The sequence below is a fragment of the Apus apus genome, chromosome 2, assembly GCF_020740795.1.
Source record: "Apus apus isolate bApuApu2 chromosome 2, bApuApu2.pri.cur, whole genome shotgun sequence".
Classification (NCBI taxonomy): Eukaryota; Metazoa; Chordata; class Aves; order Apodiformes; family Apodidae; genus Apus; species Apus apus.
The window spans coordinates 18144074-18166240 of record NC_067283.1 but is presented as its reverse complement, the minus strand read 5'-3'; the positions used below and the strand labels follow the sequence as shown (position 1 = coordinate 18166240).

Sequence of the window (22167 nt, the reverse complement as noted above, 5' to 3'; positions counted from 1 at the left end):
TGTGCCCCTGTCTTAACACTAGACAAGTTATAAAAGCCCAAGTGCAGCCATAAAATTAACATAGAGCAAAGTATAGAGGAGGGCGAGGCATTTCCAGCACTGCTGCAATGTTACACCGAGCATTAGTGAAGTGCAAAATATTAAAGCACACTGAGAGAAAACCAACCAAATAAGACAGGCATAAACCACAAATTAAGAAATTAGCATTATGAAGAAAATTCAGCGCAGCCTATCTAGCTCATTTCCAACAAACTTGCTGTTTCATATTCTTGCTTCTCGCAAATCATTAAGAAAAACATGCCTTACAAAACCGTCAGAGAAATGGCTACTGTACATTTCTTACCAGTGCCGTGACATCCTTTGTAAACTGCAGCTGGCAGAAAACAGGAAAACATAGTAAAAACTGCTTACAGATGTAAAGACAGAATTATGTTGTCATATTGATGCTGGATACAGCAAGCTAAAAATATAACTACACTGATTTCACTGGAAGGTACCAACAGAGGTAAAGGGCAGTAAAGCATAAAGAATAACTTCCTCCTGGTGAGCATGTTACTCTCAGGCTTTTATCTGTTCCTTGCATTTATCCTCTACCCTTACAGAAAGCAAAATACATTTGTGCCATTTTGGCTTGGTGCATCCTTACAGCTGCCTGCAGAGAGCTCCGACTCTATGCAACACTACTACCCTTCCACTATAGCAACATTACTGTCTCTCGTTTCCCCTGGGCTGCTACCATCCCTGCTTCCTGGTGACGAAACAACGGCTTTATTATGCATTTAAACCAGCACGGCTCTTCCCCACATATATTTGAACACGACCACAAGCTGTCAGCTGACTGCAGCTGCTTTCATGCTGTACATCTGAAATCAGAGGAATGATGTTGCAGAAACACTCTACTCATGTGATTTGTATTTTTTTTTTTCTCCTCCACTCTTAGTAAAAATCAAGCCAGGTTTCCCCTGGCACATTTAATGGAGGGAAGGAACATACAAAGATAAGTATTTCCAAATGTTTAAATAAATGCCTATTTAAGATCTTGACAGGCTGTAAGAATTACAAAAAAAAAAAAAAGCTGAAGACCCAGAAAAGACACAGTAAGAGACTACCAGCATGCAAGATAAACAAAAACAATCAACTCCCCCAGTCAGAAAACAGCTATTCCTTTGTACAGCTTGATAAAACAGTTCAAAACTTGGGATACACACACATTACACTAATATAAAAATACACTGCATTTATGTTTTTGCAAAACATGCCCATGACAAACAATGCTCCATTGACTTTGACAACAGAAAGGCTAAATTTCAAAACTGGTGTGATCTGATTGTAGCTGAGGACTACAAATAAGTATGATGATCAGTTCTCAGTTCTTGACAAAATTTATCATAGATATTAAAACTTTTTCAAAAGACAGCATTCTCACAGGGTCCAAAATGAGATGTCACCCTTCCCCAAATAAAGAGTATGTTTCCATGATTGCAGGTATACCCAGACAGCAGTTCTTAGTAAGAAAAGCTACTGGAAAAAAGGTTTTGATGATGGAAAGCATAGTATCTCCTTTCAACTTCATTCCACCCACTTACCAAGAAGCTACTGAAACAAACCTGAATTTCTTTTCAGTGAAGAAAAAGTTTATAAATAGCAGCTGTGACATTTTCACAAAAGAATATTTAATATCTTTGTTTCATAGTTCTGATTAAGGGCCCACAGAGAAATATTGTGACTTACAAAGAAATGCACTGATCCATTCCAAATACCGTAATGCTGAATGATACATTATGAGCCATTTTTACAGGAAATCTTTTAATTGCTTTAACCAGATGGTGATGGTTACACTTTTAGAAGAGGTCTGGAGACTGAAAACTGTGAAGTACATCAATGTACTTTACTTATTAACATTCATACATTATTCTGATACATAACATTTTGCAACTATATTTAAAATATTACTATTTTCTAATTATTTAGAATATTACTCTCTTCTTCCTATAGTTCCTCAAATTATGAAGCATGTGGAAATATTACCTTAATCTTTAAGTGACTGCAACAGAGGTATACTCATAAAAAAGCCATGAGGGTATGACTTATTTTTAAGGCTTTTTACAGCCTTGAAGATAAAGAAAAAACCTTCCAACTTAAACAAAAAAAAATATCTTAAAAAATATCTGGGTCAGTGATGCTCCTGATTCAGATATGAGCCAAGCCACTTCAATTCTTACAGAAGATGGGCATGCAGCAGTTTCTCACAAATTCCAAAAATCAGTCTTAAGGTTTTATGAGCTCCTTCCACCTTCTCAAAAAAATGGCAGTTACGGGAAGTTACCACACAAATAACAATTTAGAGTGGCATCAACAGCTTTGATGGATGATGGCTCTGCAACAATGACTAGAATAAAACTGCTGCACTTACAGTAAGAACTCTGCATGTTTCCAGTTACTGGTACAATTTCTTCCTCACCTTGCAATCTGGGTTAGTTTGCACAAAGTTTGCAAACTCCTATGGCAAAGAATTAATTTCTTACTGTGAATTTAGATAAACATTAGCACATCAAAGGTTTAACTGGTAAGAAAATAAATTCATGTTGTATGATATATAAAATCAATTTTAAGCAACTAAAGCATTCTACAAGGTATTTTATTAACCCTCAAATTCAGCTGAAGGGTTTTGCTAGTACTTCTTCCCCACTAGATTTTATGCTATTTGATGTTAGAATAGTGACAGCTAACATAGAAGTGGTCTTCAAAAGAAACCCTGTACACTTCCAACAGCTTGAGCAAAAACCATACCTACGCCCCTTATTCCAAATCCATGAAAGCACCTAGGCATGTGCTTCACTGAGGATGTGTACGCTTCACTACACTTCACTAATGATTGAATATCTACTGAATTCAACCAAACTACTTGCAAAATGGGAGATAAGCATTTTGATGAATCAGAAGCTGATGTGCTTAGCACACTGCAAGACTGAGTTTGAGGCATTCTTCTTTCCTTCTCCAACCAGTCTGGTTTAAGATTATGTTCCTTTACCATTGAATTAGTCTCCTCCCAGGTCCTGACTTACACTTACCATGACTATGGGAAATGCACACCAGTTTTCAGCTGTCTTAAGAAGTATTTTCCAGTTATAGTTTACTCTGGTAAGAATGTTAGTGATACAGCTCAAGTGGCTGCATATTACTCTGAGAAACCCAGCAAACACTATGGTCAGATAACATTATTTAAAAAACCCCACATACCTTTTCTTTCCAGTGTCAGTGAAATTTTAGCAAATAAAATTTAATGCCTTAAGCCCCAGAAACGTAATTTCCAAATACAGGTTGTGTAAGAGACTTTCTTGTAAATATTAATCTAAATTGAGGTGAGCCGATGCAAATAGTATTTTCTAACACATGCAATGTTAGATAACTAAGTTTAAATCTCTTCTTCACAGAATCACAGAATCTTAGGGGTTGGAAGGGACCTCAAAAGATCATCTAGTCCAACCCCCCCTGCCAGAGCAGGGTCACCTAGAGCACATCACACAGGAACGTGTCCAGGCTGGTTTTGAATGTCTCCAGAGAAGGAGACTCCACAACCTCTCTGGGCAGCCTGTTCCAGTGCTCTGTCACTCTCACAGTAAAGGAGTTTTTTCTGATGTTTATGTGGAACCTCCTATGTTCCAGTTTGCTCTCACTGCCAGCACATTCTTCTAGGTCACTATGTCTCTACACCACACACCTCCTTCCCACTGTACTTGCTGCCAGAGCTTCAATTAACCTATGCTCACATTACTACCTGCATCAGTACAAAATGTGAAAGTAAACAAATGCTCCAAGACTGTGGATTAAATACAGCTTCTTATTAAAACATCCCTATTTATTAAAAGTAAAGCAAATTAAAATATTTTACAGTTTGCCAATGAAACAGCCACGTTGCTCTGTTAGGTCTGATGCAACTGGATGACCTCAAGAAAAAAAAAAAAGCCAATATTGTCCAAGTTGACTACAGGCAGACCTGTAGTCAGAGGCATGAGGTTACTGCAGCATATATAACTCTTAGAATAAATGTCCTTATGCCAGTTGTTGTTCTGTTTTCTCATGTTTTTAATACAAGTGCATCACCAGCAATTTCAGGGTACTACAGGGTACCTGTAGAGCTGCTAAGTTATACAAAAAATTTTAAGTATCAGAAATTTCAAAAGCAGCAAACTCTTCTCTTCTGCCCAGACCTCTCAATATACTGAAAACATTCGCATCACCTGACTGAAAAGAGGAAAAAAAAGAAAATACATGCTTTAGTTGACTTTCACTTGCTCTCCTGGTCATTCTCATCTACGATTTTTGTTGCCCAGGAGAAGCTGGGCATTTCTGTTCAAATGTATTAACTTTCAGTTATTGATCCACAGTTTCAATAGTCTGTAATTTTAAGGAAAGACTAAGATGTAAATTAAAAGATATGCAAGAGAGTACCGAAGATATAAAACATATAGCTAGTAAGAAGCCTCCTTTTATTTTCACAATTACTTTTATTCACAGCATGCGCAATGAAATCTTTTTGTAAATGAAGCTACAAAGATCCTTCTGGAACAGTAAGGCAGAACAGTTTCAACAGAGTTGTACACTACTAAAATTTAATGGTGATAACACCTAGAACTAGAAATAAAAATTCCTTGAAATGAATCTGTTTGAGGTATGATAAAAGTTAGGAAAGACAGAACTTTTGAGTGAGAGGGGAGGGAAGTGTCAGAAAATGAAAGATGAAAAATCAGGGTAACTTACCTATAAGCATGTGTTTTTATATGCACACAAACAACAAATTAATATCTACATATATTTACATATAATAGACCCTTTATATACATTAATAAGCTGATTATGAATAACCTTCCACATAAATGGCTCCAATGTTGAACATAATAAAGATGCAATTTTTAAGAGTGGTATTTTCAAGTGCCTGACACTTGAAAATTCAGTGACATGTAAGCTTTATCCTTCTTTACATACACAAGGACTAATTAGCAAAGAAGTAAATTCCAACCTGAATACGTATCTCAAAAAAAAAAAAAGGTCCAAAAATCCTGCATATTATGGACACCTTAACACACACATTAGACACTACAGTCTACTGAAAAGAGTCATAATAAGGCTGACCTGAATGCAAGTTCAAGAATTTCAAGTGTTTTTCATGGATAGAAATGTTTTGAGTATCTTTTCCCCCATCCAAAAGTGACATTTCCAAGATCATGCCGGTGAACAAATGTGACTGACTTCACTAATGGCAGGTTTTCACATGTAGTTCCCCTTCTAAGTAAGGGGTGCACACATGCCGCAGAGGGCAATGACCTGTGGACTGGATCAACTTCATTGTTACTATTGATGAATGGATTTAAATGCTTGTTTTCAGGAAATTCAATATTCCAAGCGGTTCACAGGCATATATGGGTATTTCTGAAGACTACCTTCAAGGTTTGTAAATAGCAAACTAAGAACAGAAACGAGCAACTGTGCTCTTCATGTGGTTAACCTAGCAACCAGTCATCACGACCTGGAGTAGACTGCCCAGGACAGTAAATCCTAACATCTAAAGACTGAAGATTAATAATCAACATTTTCAGAAGAACTGCACAGATTCTCAATCTGACTGAAGTTACAAGATTTTCTTCTCCTCTGTAGTGGTCTAAAAGCAAGAAAATTACAGGCCACAACTGAAGACCTCTGTTGTTTGATGCCATTCATTTCTGTCATCTGTATCTTCACATTGCAACTCTGCCATCAAAGGCTGACACCTGAAAACATACATACTACAATACAGACCATGACAGAACCACATGAAGAAACCAGAGCTATCGAAAGTAATTTACAATAGGCCTGAGTACACATGATGCTCAGTCTTGCAGACTACAGAAAACATTTTTTTTAATGACAACTGGAAATTATTCCCACATATAAGTCCATTTTTTTGCTAGAGCTCCCACAGTCAGGTGTTTTTTCCACTTTCTTTTACTTTTACTCCTCAGTTTCCTCCAGAATTACCTTATATTTTCTTTTTACTAATATCCTTCTGTACCCCAAAGGCAAGGTCTTTCTTTCATCCTCTGCCCCCTTTAGCTCACTACTTATTGATATTACAAGTTATATTCCAATCAATTGTTATCTATCTACGTTTCACCTGAAGCTTGTGCTTTGTGTTTCGTCAGTAGAGGGAAGATACGCCTAAGAGCTTCTTGCCCAGCCAAATACAAAGGTTTTTCTATAAACCTACAAATACTGCTTTGCCCAGATTCTTAGACTGCTACAGCTACAAGACTGCATTAGATGCATAGGGCCATACAGATAATTTAAAAGCTAGAACTATTCCTGCATTTCTATGTATTCAGTTTCATTTAAAGAACAAAACCAACCCCCACCCCTCCCCAAAAACAACTCAGTCTTTCCCTCCCACTTATTCATGCAACCAAAACTCACCCCCTGCCCCAACATTTTCTGTACTGTATTACTGAAATATTTAATCAGATGTTTTCAAAATACCACTTTTATTCTAATGACCTTGGCTTGTTAGCCTAACTGGTTGAGTTCCTATACTAGCTTCTATCTTCAGCCTCAGCTCAAAACAGTTTCTTGGTTAATGCTGAAAAACAGCTACTGAAACCCACAGGTTTTTCTTCATTATTATTTAAAGTCAAGTCTTACTATTTCTGTGTAGATCAGAAAATAAGTTTTCCAACAACTAACCAGAAAGTCTACTCTGCTTGTTGTCTTCTCCTTTTCTCTACTTCCAATTAAAAATAAACTAGAGCATATCGATACATTAGGTGTTTTTTTGATTCTTCACAATACACACTTACATGATGTATTTTATTCACAGCTGTTTTGGACTCAGAGACACTAAATGGGCAATGAGTTATCTCACTATATAGACAGGACCTCAGTTCAAACTGAGAACATACAGACACTGGTATAACAAATTATTTCCAGCAGTTATCATTTAAAAGTTTAAATGACCTTCAGCACATTCATCATCTTGCTTCTTTCCCGGAAATCCACTGCTGATTCCTGAGTTATTAAAAAAAAACCCAACTTTAAGCACCATGTGCTATTTGTTTTAAATTTAATAATGATTCCTGACTTCTTTAGAATTAGTTAAACCAGTTAAAGAAAGCAATCCAATTCATACATTCTAACATAAGAAAACTAATCCAAAATATGACAAAAAACCAAACACCATTCTAAGATTTGTTTAAACAAGATGCTAGAGATGTCATGTGAAGAAGGTATTCAGCACTGTATTTGCACTCCTTTGAAATTTCAGGGGTGGCAAGCGAGGACAAAAATATCTAAGGAGTGACAGACAAATAAATGCTAACTTTTGTTACTTGCTGGTAGCACAGTTCAAAGACTTTGTAACCAATAGCATGACATTTCTCTTTAGTCAACATACTGTCTGAATATAAGCTTCATAAACATACCAACTGAAGGATGTCCTCATCTTTTGGCATAACACTAAGCTCCAATATGCTGTCACTGAAAGAAAAAGAAAAACAACACTGCACATGAACTTTAGGAAAAAAAAAATGCATTTCTTGTTACAAAGATGCTCCATTAACTTCTGCAGACTGAATCATTCAAGAACTCCCACACTCAACTATGTCAGATTACTTTATACAACAGAAATACTGATGTCCATTAGTGTCTTAGAAAGCAAGAGCAGTACAGAAATACAGCTGAACATTCTATTTGTTCTCAGCAAAGCCAGTGTATTAAACCAACATCCTTTCTTTGTCAGTTTGTTGTTTTTATTTCCTCTTGAGTCATAAGGTACATTAGTCTCTTCCAGCTTCTCAGAAAAAATATGACAAATCTGTGAACACAAGATAAAACTTCTTTCTTCCATTTAAAACTCAAGTCTATTAGCACTCCTTAAAACTTCTGGGAAAATGTCATAACCACATCATCTGAAAACTGGGGCAATAGCAAAGCAAGCACTGACATGAACCCTTCTGCTCCAGTCACCTGCTAGCAGAATCAACTTAAAAATATTTAGTCTGTCAGATGACATCTGAAATATGGATGAAAAATGCTTGCTGTATGTGCTGAGTTTGTCAGTTTGAATTGCTGAAACCAAAAGCAGCAGTAGCATAAATATACAGGAATCCTGATAGTTCCATTAATATACTTAAAATAAATCAGGACACTGAATGAACGATGTATGTATGGGTTATCCAGCATCAAATACTGTAAACCAGTGAAACCCACAGTTAGTGAAAAAAAGAAGTATTTTTATAAGCAAGAGAGATCTATATGTTTGTAACACTGTCTACAGAACAGCTGAAATAATCTCATCTGAGACAAAGGAATACTCTGTTCACATTCACTAAATACAAACTGGAACAGGTATAGAGAAGGGCTGGCTACAAAGGAGATTGCTTCCACAGACTATTTTAACTAGGCTCACAAAACATAAAATGAAGAGATTATGACTGTTACTCAGAAATATCACACGACATGTCACAAGAAGAAATATTTAAACAAATTGACCAATACTAGCACAAGTAAAAAAAGCATACAATCTAACTAGATTACAGCAGGCTAGAAATTAGCTTAACTGTACTGGCCAGTATAATGCATTTCCTGAGAAAAGACAAAACCAGCACAGAGGCCAACTTCAGGGCACACTGAGAAATCTATGAAAGCGCAGAGAAGAACCTCAGCTTCTTATTTCTGCAGAAAGTCATCTTCTCAAACATGTAAAGTGTGATTCATTTTTTTTATGCTATCTTATATGAAAGAATGTTTTTGTTTGTGGTTCCTTTTCCCTTTCTTAGAGACCACAGACATAAGGCTGCATTCCAAAATAGCAGAGTAAGGGTATTTGGTTTCACAATCACCTTAAACCATTATTAATTTTGGAAAACAGTGTTCACCAAGCAGCATAAATTACTTTAGCTTTAAAACCAAAGGATCAGCAGTGTGAGTTTTAAGTTTTTCAATCTTTGCACATCTAGGAAAAAAGTAAGTCTTCAAGAGTATCACAGAGATTTTTCCAGAATACTAAATTTTAAGAAACACAAGTATTCTTTTTAATGTGCATTTACAGTAGCATTTCCCATTTTGACTGAATGTATAAAGAAAAAACTATTAAAAATTATTCTTTACAAGTACTGTCATGAGGAGCTGACTTTTGCCTAAGCTCCTTTGTGTGGATAATAAACTTTTGAGCAGATGTAAAACAAAAAGAGAACATGAAAGAGACACCATAGTTTGAGGCATTTCCAATGAAGTGTCCAATTTAATTTCTATGTGCAGGTAGCATGTATGTGTAAATTGTATTAGACAATTCTTGGTTTGATAATAATCGATGCTTTTTAGCAAGATGAAGATTTTGGTAGTCAAAATATGATTAACAGCACTGTTCCTCTTTAAATACTTTTGATACAAAGGAGAGTTTCCTACTTACAATTTTAAACAGAACAAACTATCTTCTTATACAAATATTTTGTGCTTTTTTTTTTTTTTTTGTTAAGGAAAAAAAATATTTACACCATTCAAAATCTGTTTCAGTAGCCATCCAAAAGAGGAATGGGCTCCATTCAGGAACAATGTTTTATACATAGTTCAGATAAGGACTTAACTGTTCTATTCCAGTTTGCCTGCAGAACCTTCTGGAGACAATTTGAATCTTCCTACTTTCAATTTTGTAAAGCACTCTCAGAACATTTTTCAATTCTTATATCAGAAACAAAAATATTAAGGAATGCTTTGATGTATTATACTATACAATGCATATGCAAATTATGAACTATAAATTGTGGATAAGAACTACCAAAGTGGCAGTTTACACTACAATATTAGATGCAATACTGTGAATTCTCAGATATCTATCATTCAAATGATGTTAATTAGACATTTGGGGAGTCAAATTTGAATTTGTTGATTCAAGAGTCAAACTAAAGCACTATGATGCACTATCATCATAAAGACTCTCTTTAAATGCATTATTTTGCATGAACAAAAATTCAGTAGCTAAAATCAGCACATTTTTGAATAATCAAACCACTATCAAGATGAATTTGTAAGGATAAACAAGCAGGACAGATTTAATCATTCAAATTCCCCACAGTTAAAAAAAAAAAGTTGAGAATCACAATCTGTTTCTTGTTTTATTTAGAACCATACATAATCTACTGAGTTGACACTAGTAATCAACACATGTCCAAGTTGATTGTGTGAACAGATGAGAATATATTTTTAAGGGACAAAACTAACAACTATGGCCAAAGATGAGGAAACATAGACTTAAATTATCTCATTACAAATCTTTCAGGACATCATTATTTCTAGAAGCTCTTTTGGGCTGTGTCCTTCACCTTCCAGAGGAAATAATCAGTGTAAGTTTATCCTTGCTGCCTCCAACAAGTGCAAAACAGATCATGTTCTAGACACATCTTGAAACTTTTCTGAGAACAATACAAAACATGGCTGAATTATAAGTCCCACTGGAATTTATGGGGGGGGGTGTCATTTAATATAAGGCAGCTAAATTCTGATGTCTGCAGCATTATGTAATGAAGACATACAGCTACAATTGAGCAACTTCCTAGAAAAATAATGATCAGCTACGGAAATGGAGCTGCAGGATAACTTAATTCAAAAATCTGTAAATCCAAACTGAGTATCTGTAAATCCAAATTTATTTTCATTGTTAAACAGCTGAACAGTGAGCGTGTGGGGGAATTTCTTCAGAAGTAAGAGAGGATAAATTGTGTTCTATCCTTAAAAACCATTCTGGAGATGATGAGAAAAATTACAAAAGATTAAGCACTTACATTCAACAATGTAAAAAAAAAAATTCAGTAATTAAAATCTCTAGAAAACCATCACAAAACATACTGAGACTATTAAATGAAACTGTGTCTAGTCATGAATAAAGGAGATTTCAACTGACAACTAACATTTCAAAAGCCTTTCAGCAAGTTGCTTGTACGAAGTCTACTACAGAAATTGTGTTGGATGAAAGATCAGCTAAGACACAAAATAGAGCAAGAACTGTGTTCAGTGGATGTTTTTAATATTAAGAGTTTAAGTACATCCAAAAGTGAACTTGTGCAAGACCAACATATCAAGATCTATTAAATCAAGTGATACAGATAAAACCTTTGGTTCAGCAAGTTCCTAAAACAGGGATTTCTGAAAAGCAGCTAGTATTATCTGACCAAATATCCCTCTATACTTTGTTTTCATAGCCTTCTCCTACAAATCCACTACTGGATATTATCAGAGAGGAAACTGACAAACAGATTAACAGTCTGACCCAGGATGGCTCTGCTGATGCCAGAACAGCATGCTAAAGCAAGAAGCATACACCATAACATAATTTTACTTGCTGTGAAATGGCAGCATAAAAAATAAAATATGTGATGCATAGAACAAGCTGTTTTGAGCTCAAAAACTGTTTTCAAGCAAAGAATTAGAGTGCTCATTCTTTAGTCATATGAGAAGCACTGCCAGTAAGCTACAAGGAAGATACACCTGACATGGAATCTGAATTCTCTTTATAGATCAGAATTAGTATTTATCTGTTTATCTTCAGCAAAGACTTCCTGATAGTTTTATTTTCTGTATAAAGCACTCAAGTATACAGATGACCTTTTGTTACAATCTTCTGTGATGTACACATCAGGTTCAGGACAACAAATTGTTCTCCTCTCCTAACTAACAATAGCACCCCTTCATCTTCTGTGCACTGATGGAAATTAGTGGACAGCTGAAGCAGCGTGCTACACAGTTCCTGGTTGCACTAGATAATCACTGATGAGGCCTTGTTCGGGCTTCGCTGCTTTATTCACAGTGGGCAGGAATTGCATTCCACTGGGACAACTTGCTACTTACACTCATGAGGCACACCTGCAGTTAAGGATCTCTGACCTTGAAGGCCCCTGGAAGATGTGATTGGTGTCTCTCTTTTTTGGATTAATAGAAGAGATTTCATTGACTGATGTACTGGTGGGGCATGTAATGTCCTGTGTCTTGCGCATACACTATTGCACCATATTACTGCCTGTACTAACACAAAATGAAGAAACAATACATGGCTAATGGTATCTCCAGTAAAGGTTATAGAAAAGATTGATTCCATCTTCTCAGCTCTTGTATAGAAAATACCAATGACACAAAATATATTTCAGTCTACCCTGCCTGTCATACCTTTGAACATATCTTCGTTGATTTTAAAAAAAATGCAGCTGAGATGTATCTATTTTGAATCTTCAAGAAAGACTGTGAGCGTAACTAAGACTTAACGCATGAAGATTCACTAAAAATAGTTTGTGGCATGTGAGATGTATTTAGAAAACACTTTTCCAAGCTGATCATAATACATCTTGTTTCCCACATAACTCATTATTCTATTGGAAACTTGTTGCTACTGAACAAAAATTGACACCAACTGTAAAAATGGAGGCAGATATGACACCTGAAAATAAGTACCTAGATTAATACATGGACATGATTTAACAAGCCCTTGTGAGTTGCAGGAGCAGTAAATATTCCTATTTCATCAACCCTGTGCAAGGTTCATAACTTGCTCCAAAACAGAGGAAAGTCAAAACATACTGCAGTTGTTTTGCAGATGTGCACCAACAAATCTCCTTTGCCTGATGTGCTGACTCCTAGTTATCAGAACTCCTGAGCAAGGTAGATTTTTCTGATTTTCTTTTTAAACTGACACATGTGGTATGTGTATACCTAATCTGCCTATTTTAAATTCTGACAACCTTCTTCTATAGCATTTAGTGTGATTTGCTAGCAAGTGGCAAGTAATGACATAAAAGGACTGTGACCCAATTCAGCATACCTGCTCTCTAACCATTCCCAGCATTCAGTAAATACATGAAAACAGAAATAGTAGAATTGAGTGTGTTTTAAGAAATTTTTTTAAATAGGATTACTTTTCAGAAGCACCATAAATGCTCATTTCCTGCTTAGTATAAAAAAATAAGGTGGCATATAATTAAATACTAGTATCTTACCTGTTTTGTATTAAAGCAATGACTTGAGAATATGTCTTCCCAATAACACTTTCTCCATTGACTTTTATAATTCTGTCACCTGTAAAGGGAAAAGTTATACTTTAAATTCATTTGTCTAGACTTTTTTTATAATATGTATTTCTGTACCTCAAATAATCAAGATTATGTTAAATTCAAGGTTAGTCATCTTTAAAAATGAAAAAACAATATGCACAGTGCAACTATATGTAACCATATACAGGTTGCCAAGTTTCTACTCTTTTCTCAGAACATTTTCAGATGTGGTACCTTATTCCAAGCTTCCAAATGAATCACCTAGAAACTCACAGAAAGAAAACCACAATCAGGTGTAAGCTGTATCAGAGGCTCACTTAAGTATCCCATCATTAAATATAAAGCTTTTGATGTATGGCAACTCCTACCTCAAACTCAAATTCAAAAAAAGCGTGGTTAAAAAAGGAACTGCTGGGCAAACTCAAATGGAAAAGGAAAATCTATAGATCATGGAAGGAGGGGCTGGTTACTTGGGAGGAGTATAGGACTGTTGTCAGAGAATGTAGGGAGGCAACTAGGAAAGCTAAGGCCTCCTTGGAACTTAACCTTGCAAGTCGGGTTAAGGACAATAGAAAGGGCTTTTTCAAATACATAGCCAACAAAACTAATACCAGAGGCAATATAGGCCCACTGCTGAATGAGGCGGGTGCCCTGGTGACAGAGGATTTAAAGAAGGCAGAGGTGCTGAATGCCTTCTTTGCCTCTGTCTTTACTCCTGCAGGCTTTCCCCATGAGCTCCAGTTTCATATAGCCTCAGTAGAAGTCAAGATAAAGGAGGAGTTTGCCCAGGTAGATGAGGATTGGGTTAGGGATCAGTTGCATAATCTGGACATCCATAAATCGATGGGTCCGGATGAAATGCATCCAAGGGTGCTGAGGGAGCTGGCGGAGGTCATTGCTAGTCCACTCTCCATCATCTTCAGTAAGTCATGGGTAACAGGAGAGGTGCCTGAAGACTGGAGGATAGGCAAATGTCACTCCAGTCTACAAGAAGGGCAAGAAGGAGGATCCGGGTAACTATAGACCGGTCAGCCTCACCTCCATCCCTGGAAAGGTGATGGAACAACTTGTCCTTGGCACTATTTCTAGACATATCAAGGAGATGGGGGTCATCAAGAGCAGTCAACATGGTTTTACCAAGGGTAAGTCATGTTTGACTAACCTCATAGCCTTCTATGAGGAAATTACTAGGTGGATAGATGATGGTAGAGCGGTGGATGTGGTCTATCTTGATTTCAGTAAAGCATTTGACACCGTCTCCCACAGCATCCTTGTAGATAAGTTGATCAAGTATGGGTTTGATGATCAGGCAGTGAGGTGGATCAAGAACTGGTTGAAAGGAAGAAGTCAGAGAGTTGTAGTCAACGGGGCAAAATCTAGTTGGAGGCCTGTGACTAGTGGAGTCCCTCAGGGGTCGGTACTGGGACCGGTGTTGTTCAACATCTTCATCAACGACCTGGATGAGGGTACAGAATGTACCCTCAGCAAGTTTGCTGATGACACCAAGCTGGGAGGAGTGGCTGACACACCAGAAGGCTGTGCTGCCATTCAGAGAGACTTAGACAGGCTGGAGACTTGGGTGGGGAAAAACCTGATGAAGTTTAACAAGGGCAAGTGTAGAGTTTTGCATTTGGGGAAGAAAAATGTCATGCACCAGTACAGGTTGGGGGCTGACCTGCTGGAGAGTAGTGTAGGTGAAAGAGACCTGGGGGTCCTGGTAGACAGGAGGATGACCATGAGCCAGCAATGTGCCCTTGTGGCTAAGAAGGCCAATGGCATCCTGGGGTGTATTAGAAAGGGTGTGGTTAGTAGGTCAAGAGGGGTTCTCCTCCCCCTCTATTGTGCATTGGTGAGGCCGCATCTGGAGTATTGTGTCCAGTTCTGGGCCCCTCAGTTCAAGAAGGACAGGGAACTGCTTGAAAGAGTCCAGCACAGAGCCACAAAGATGATTAAGGGAGTGGAACATCTCCCTTATGAGGAAAGGCTGAGGGAGCTGGGTCTCTTTAGTTTGGAGAAAAGGAGACTGAGGGGTGACCTCATCAATGTTTACAAATACGTAAAGGGTGAGTGTCAAGAAGATGGAGTTAAGCTTTTTTCAGTGATGACCAGTGATAGGACAAGGAGTAATGGATACAAATTGGAGCATAGGAGGTTTAAGGTGAATATCAGAAAAAATTTTTTTACTGTGAGAGTGACAGAGCACTGGAACAGGCTGCCCAGAGAGGTTGTGGAGTCTCTTTCACTGGAGACATTCAAAACCCGCCTGGACGCCTTCCTGTGTGATGTACTCTAGGTGACCCTGCTCTGGCGGGGGGGTTGGACTAGATGATCTTTCGAGGTCCCTTCCAACCCCTATGATTCTGTGATTCTGTGATTCTAAGGAGACATTTAATTCCAGCACTTAATCTCAAAACAAAACCAAACTTCAATTCAGAACAATGCCAGGTGCAGCTGGCACTCCTTTAATAAAAGCAAGTACTGGAATTCTGTACTTCCTTCTGAGAAATAAAGAATGAACATTTTGAAAGGCTCCAGCTTCCTCCTTCCTCAGAATAATCAGAGTTGTTGCCAAGACATTGCTATTGTCTCATTGATGCAACTTTGACAGTGTAATGGGTTATTTCATATCCATATAGATCTAACTTTAGACCTAACATAACTTCTATCAAATTTCTCTAAATAGCCTGTTGCACCTTCCTCATTAAGAGCTTCATATATTCTCCTAAATTAAGTGGCAAAAATATCAGGTAGAGCTATTTTCAGCTGTTGATGAAAAACCCATCCCAATTCCTTCATTACATCATCATCTCTGCTCAGAAGAGCAGAAAGGTAGCTTGAACTTACTAATGAGGAGAAAATGGTCTAAAGGATTATAGGCAGGGAGCTTTGGAAAGCTGCTGGAAAAAGAGAAATGTGAAGAAAGGACTCCATGGAAAGTGAGCCAAATGGAATGGCTTTTTCAACACTGCTTTAGAAACTGAAAGCCCTTTCTGTGTTTCTGGTGCGATCAAAGCAAGGAAAAAGATGTTCACACTGAATGGTCAGCCTGAGCTGGTGGCAGTAACATTCTAAATGCTTGTGCTCTGTGGAGGTTCCCAATACAGACCCCAGGGATTTCCAGACTTACTGAATCACAAAGATCTATTGACTTTTTATTTCATCTGCACACACAGCATGACATCATGCAAATAAATTGATGCAAAGTTTTCAACTATACATGCTGTTTATCCACTGGTTATCACCCTTTTCCTCATCTAAAAGAGCTCTCATGTCTCATACTTGTTAAGCAATGACAGAAAAGTTGGTCATAACATTCAATGACTGCTAGCAATCCACCTGAGTGGTAGGTATCCATGATGGTTGGCAAACCCTATTCCACTGTTATATACACAGACACTTTACATAATTCTGCTAAGAAACTGGACTTTCATGACACCAAAGTTAATTTTTAGATGCTTAGTAACACACAAAAACAAATACTTTCACAAATTTGCAGGAAAAAGAAATGGTACCGTTTGTGCCAACAGATATTTATATTTACAAGCTTTGAACCCTATCCTGCTAGGTCATATGGAAAGACTTTATCAGACCACATCACATCCTTCTCTGGAACTTAAATTTGGCTTTTTTCCAGGCTGTTCCAGAAGCTGCCCACAGATGTAGCTCTTTGGGCACTCCTCCCAATAAAAAACAGTAATTAGGAATATCCTGCAAGTTCATCATACCATTTTATCTATTCTTGTGCCATTTTTATTTTCCAAAGAAACAGACTGGTTTACACACAACAGTGAGAGAAGTCTTCTTGAAGCACGCATCCAATGAACCTGCCAAAAAACCTCAGGTGGGACACACTGCAGAACTGGTTGCATGAAGTAAGTGGGTGCAGACAAGTCCACAAAATACAACTTTGCTCAGTTTCAGGTTCATATAAAGGGGAAGGCTAGTGTCTGTAGTGCAAAAAAAGGACACAGAAGCATGAAGCCTTTTTCAAACAGTTCTCTATCAATCTGATGGCCCATTAAATACCTTTGATCAAACTAAAAAATCAGCTGATGACATTTAAATCATCTTCCTTTCCACACACATTTTAGTTCTTTATATTCTTGCATGTATATAAATGAGAGCATGAAGATCGAGACACAGGAAACGTGAATCTGTTTGGGTGTCTATTTCAGTATTTCTAAAATGCTTATACTTGGAACTCACAAATAATTTTTTTTAATTAAATGCCTTGGAGGTTAAATATGGGAAGTATGATCTTTCCTAACTCTAACAAAGATAATTCTACAGGAGTATTCAAAAATACACAGAATGAACTGTCTTACATTTAAGATACTATCATCTATTCCTTAAACTTTTAAGTTTGTTCCAGCTTTCTGATGAGCAGCAGCCAGGTAGGGTCCTGAGAGTGCGTTGATTCAGTGTCGTGAAGCTTGGGTTGAGACTGTCAATAACTGATGAACAAACGTTAAGTACCTAAACTCATTGTTCAAGTTTTTTCTTTCCATTGGTGCGACCATGAAACAAAGTCAAGTTGAATATTAAAAAGAGTCGATTCTACAGAGTAAGAAATATTTACAGTGTCAGTATCAGAGGTCAAGCAAGCTATCTTCCTGATCATTCCCTGAGTGTTTTTTAACATAATTTCAAGATAGAGATATAGTAAGATATTTCACCCTAAAGTTTCGAACAAGAAATAGTGGCATGACCTAATTAGATATAATTGCTCTCAGCAGTGTTTAAGAATATTATTCTGGTAATTTGAAATGCATTTTCACACTTATTTTCTGTTCTTTATTCTGAGCTCCTAAAAATCTATTCTGTGCCTAAAAATAAACTATTCACTGCAGATTTCATCTCTTTCAATTTGGCAAACATTGAACAGAGTAGAAATTAACATGGCTCCTCTGTACAGCTTCAACATATGCTGCACTTTATCAAGCCAAAACATTTATTTGTATGATAGCATTAAAATACGCCAAAGTAGCCCTTTCCTGAATAACTACTTAAGGAAAAGATAAAAAAGAAAAATGCCTTATTCTGTACAAGTTTGATCTAGTACTGTTTTTAAATTGTGATCATTCTATAATCTTTGTTTCTTTTGGAAGACACATACAAAACTTACTCTATTCCTGTCAAATCCCTGTAAATACAACACTTAAGTAAAGGTGTGACAAAGTACCTGGCACTTCACAAGAAACATGCATTCTGCTCTCCAGTTTGATTAAATCAAACAACTGAATGAAATTTGTTAAGATGACAGAGACTGCGATTGCTCCCACTTAATTTAAAGGGGATGGAATAATTTAAAGGACAAACCCCTGAGCTTTGAGGCTAGCAACTTGTCACAAAACACAAGAAACAGGAACTTACAAATGTCATTTACCTCCCTTTTCTCTTCTCACGTATTTTATCATATACTTCTTAATATACTTCTTCACTAATACAAGAAGACTAAGAGTTTAATACCTTAATACACTTTATACAGCACCTCCTGGGAGAACACAATAGTGCTTTTGAGAGTAAGAACATTGGAGGATAATTTAAAAGACAGGTTTCAAACTTCTGAAGGAAAGAATCATGTTTCAGTGGAAGACAGCCCCATACGTAAAAACTTTAATCATATATATTTTATATCATTTACACAAACATGCAGTGTTACAGAAGAACAGTACCTGTGCACAGTCCAGCTTCAGAAGCAGGTCCACCTTCTTTAACTTGTTTAACAAATATGGTATCCATTGGCTCCAATCTATTTCTTTGCTTTCCTGAGGAAGAAATACCATGTCTTAAAAGCACTTAATTACACTGCATTACAATGTTTTTACATTAAGAATTATTTTGAAATGTTCCTCATTACATCAAATACTGAAGTTCAATTTGGGGTGAGGGAGGGAAGAGTCCTAAAGACAGCCATTTCATTTGGCTACATTAAAAATCTTTTTGGTATCAGGGTGAAAAAGAAAGGGAAGAGTAATGAAAAGATCTATCTCAAACTTAAACTTGCAAATGAGTCCCAGTGAGTAGGGTTTTTTATGTTCATAAGATATAAAGCCAGACAAACTGAGTAAGAATTAGTAGTGCAAACTGAATTTTTTTTTTCTTAGAAGAAAAAAGCAATGCTGATTTATAGTCCTCATGGAACTGTAACACTGATTTTCCAATAGTGTTTTTCAGATGCTCCAAGATGAAACCTAAAGTTTTCTTGACAATTTAACAAAATTCAAAAAACAATGTATAATTCAAAATAAATTATAATGTCTTCATGTGCTGTACATATCCATATATAGACAATATAAATGTAGAAGTTAATCTCCAGTAGTTAGAAACCATTACACTTGTGTCTTCTTGCCTTTTCAGTATACACTTAATTTCTCTGCTCCCAGAAGCGTATGTATCTTGTGCTTTTACATGCACAGCACCAAATCTAAGTAATTCTTAGTTGAGGTAGCCACTGCTCCTAACTCCTATCATCAGTTACTACCCTTGTACCACACTCTGAGCTGGGCAAATATAACTCTTTGGAGACTAGATGATTAATCTACCTCAGGAAACTGACTTGAATTGAAAATAAGCTGCATCTAGGTTCCAGTTTACCAGGAAACCTTGGCATAGTGGAGAGAGTAGTATAAATTGCAGAAAAAGCAGGAACAGGAGGAGACAAGAAAGGGATTTCTTAAAACTGGTACTGCTGATGAAAGAAATACTCTGTGAAACTGGAGTATTAGGCTCTAGTCACTTCTTCGGTGATGTATCTTTGACTTAGGCACAAATGCCACTGCTTTTTGGAAGTACTTCCACGACAGCTTTAACTATCCCACCTGGCCATCTTCACTGGCCACAGCACTATTTATTGAACAGGTGACCCTCTTATCCCTATTTTTGTTCAGTTTCCATATGTGAAAAGTACTATTTGAAGAATTTTAATAAGAGGCACAAAACCAGACTGTCCTCCGACTCTGATTCACATTTTTCAAATGTAAGTTTTATCCTAATGCCTTCATTCTGCAGACCCTCAGTGTCCTGCCATTTTACCACGGAACAGTTTAACAAAATGGCTTACTCATATGGCTCTCAATGGCCTTCTCCAAATAACTCCAGATTGGTACAGAATAATCAAAAAGTCGATTTGACAGAATCAGATAAGTACTATATACAAAGCAACTGCATTATAAATCAAGAAACTCCAGCTGGCAATTCAGTCCCCAAATACTTTAAAACTTGATTAGCAGGACAGAGCTACAAGACACACAAAACACTCCTTGTTAACCAAAGCTAATATCTGTCATTTTTAATCTTCCGATTTAAACAGACACTGAACACATGATGGATCTCATCCTTTAAGAGGCAGTAACATTTCAGAAAGTTTAGACAAGCTCTAAGAATAACTTAACCAGATGCCATGAGCAAAAGGTTCCTTCAACCATGTAAAAGGGTGAAGTTAAAGTATAACCTCTTATAGGACCAAACATTCATCCCAGTGCTGTCACTTAATCTTTTACTGAAAGATTTACAATCCCAGAAGGTACTAGAAACAATAAAAATAATGGAACTCTCGTGGCTCATTTGATTTATAACATTTAATATCTGATACTTAAAATCCAACACCAAGGACCTAGCTCAGCTTCCTTTATAAAAAACTCCTCAGAACATGTCAGTGGCCTACTGCTAGCTCGCTTAACGCTCAAGTGTTACTTTATGCCTTGTCCGCACTGAACACAAAGCAAGAGGTGCTCAAGCAGTTAAGGTTACTCCCATTCACTATCAAACACAGAATACCTTTACTACACCTTCCACTTCTGAGTTAGCAGGGAAAACTGTACCAATTCATGGAGAACCAGAGACTGAAGGCTTCCCTGAACATCTGATTTCTGACCAATATGTCAGCTACAATAGGTTCTCCAAGACTATGAGCACTCCAGGTTTTCACAGCTATTTTATGGACCACTTCACAAAGCTGATTAGACATTAAACTGTTCTTTGTCCTATATTCAGAAGGCAGATACTGAACAATCATTCTTCTTCGTAAAAAAAAAAAGTGACCCCCCACTCTAAAGACCCATTTATGGAAAAAAAAAAAAGATTAATTATTTAAAGCATTATTTAAATTTGCAGATTCATTTGACAGCTCAGAAATATCCAAATACAAGTAGAGATGAGAAGAAAACGTAGGTGTCCCAAGATCTGGTAGATCAACACATGCTCCTCATTTCTCCTTGGTCTTTTACACATTTACATACAAACAAAACTTTCTTCCATCTGTAAAATATAAATGAACTTTCTTGAATACATCACCTAAAAGCATATGCTTATAATCGGGGATTGAAACTCAAGCAAAGCTAAACAGTATTTCCTGACACTAGGAGTTAGCAATACTTTTTTCAGACCACCTGAGGGGGAAAAAAAATTTTAGATGTGCTCCAAATCATTACAGAAATAAATTCCAATTAAAATGGATGTTCTAATAACTTGCCTTGTGTCTCAAAATCTAGCCATTGGTACACTTCAGTTTAATTGTGGATAAATGTCCATTGGGTTCTGTGTGCACCCAAACATCAGGCAAAAGCAAGATGCTGTCCAAAACATGAGCCTAAACTTCCCTCCTTCCAAAGTCCACCAGCTAGAACAGATTATCACCGTGGAACTTCTACACTAAGTTCTCCAGCTCTGCACAGCATAGTGTAAGACCAGATTCACAATTTTGCTTTCTACTATCAAAAGGCCTAATTTTTTTGAGTATGCCAGCAATTTCTCACAATGCAATAAAGCAAAAAACAGTAAAGCAGCTCACATTAATAGTCTGTCAGACACACAGCCTTATCGTACCCCTGCCAGGCACAAGGATGAACTGGGAGAGAAGTGGCTGGAGGTCACTCCTGCAGAAAGGGATCTGGGGGTGTGGGTTGACAGCTGGCTCAGCGCAAGCCAACCGTTTGCCCTGGCAGCCAGGAGGGCAAACTGCACCCTGGGGTGCATCAAACACAGCAGCACCAGCCAGTGAAAAGAGGAGCTTATGCTGCTACATGTAGTGTTAGTTTGGCCTCACCTACAGTGCTGTGTGCAGTTCTGGGCCACACAATTTAAGGATGCAAAGGTATTCGAATGC

The 22167-nt window shown here is 37.1% G+C and overlaps 1 protein-coding gene across 3 annotated transcripts in view; it reads right to left on the bottom strand.

Annotated features, from left to right (window-relative positions):
* The window catches only part of ARHGAP21 (Rho GTPase activating protein 21), a 111874-nt gene that overhangs the window by 29587 nt on the left and 60120 nt on the right, over positions 1 to 22167 (bottom strand). For 2 of the 3 annotated variants that reach the window (XM_051609961.1, XM_051609960.1), the window contains exons 4-7: positions 18737 to 18829; positions 13008 to 13086; positions 7449 to 7503; positions 344 to 373 (exon numbers count right to left, since the gene is read on the bottom strand). In XM_051609961.1, the coding sequence (XP_051465921.1) occupies positions 344 to 373; positions 7449 to 7503; positions 13008 to 13086; positions 18737 to 18829 (257 nt within the window). The remainder of the gene's footprint in view (positions 1 to 343; positions 374 to 7448; positions 7504 to 13007; positions 13087 to 18736; positions 18830 to 22167) is intronic. The other variant, XM_051609963.1, reaches the window with a different exon arrangement.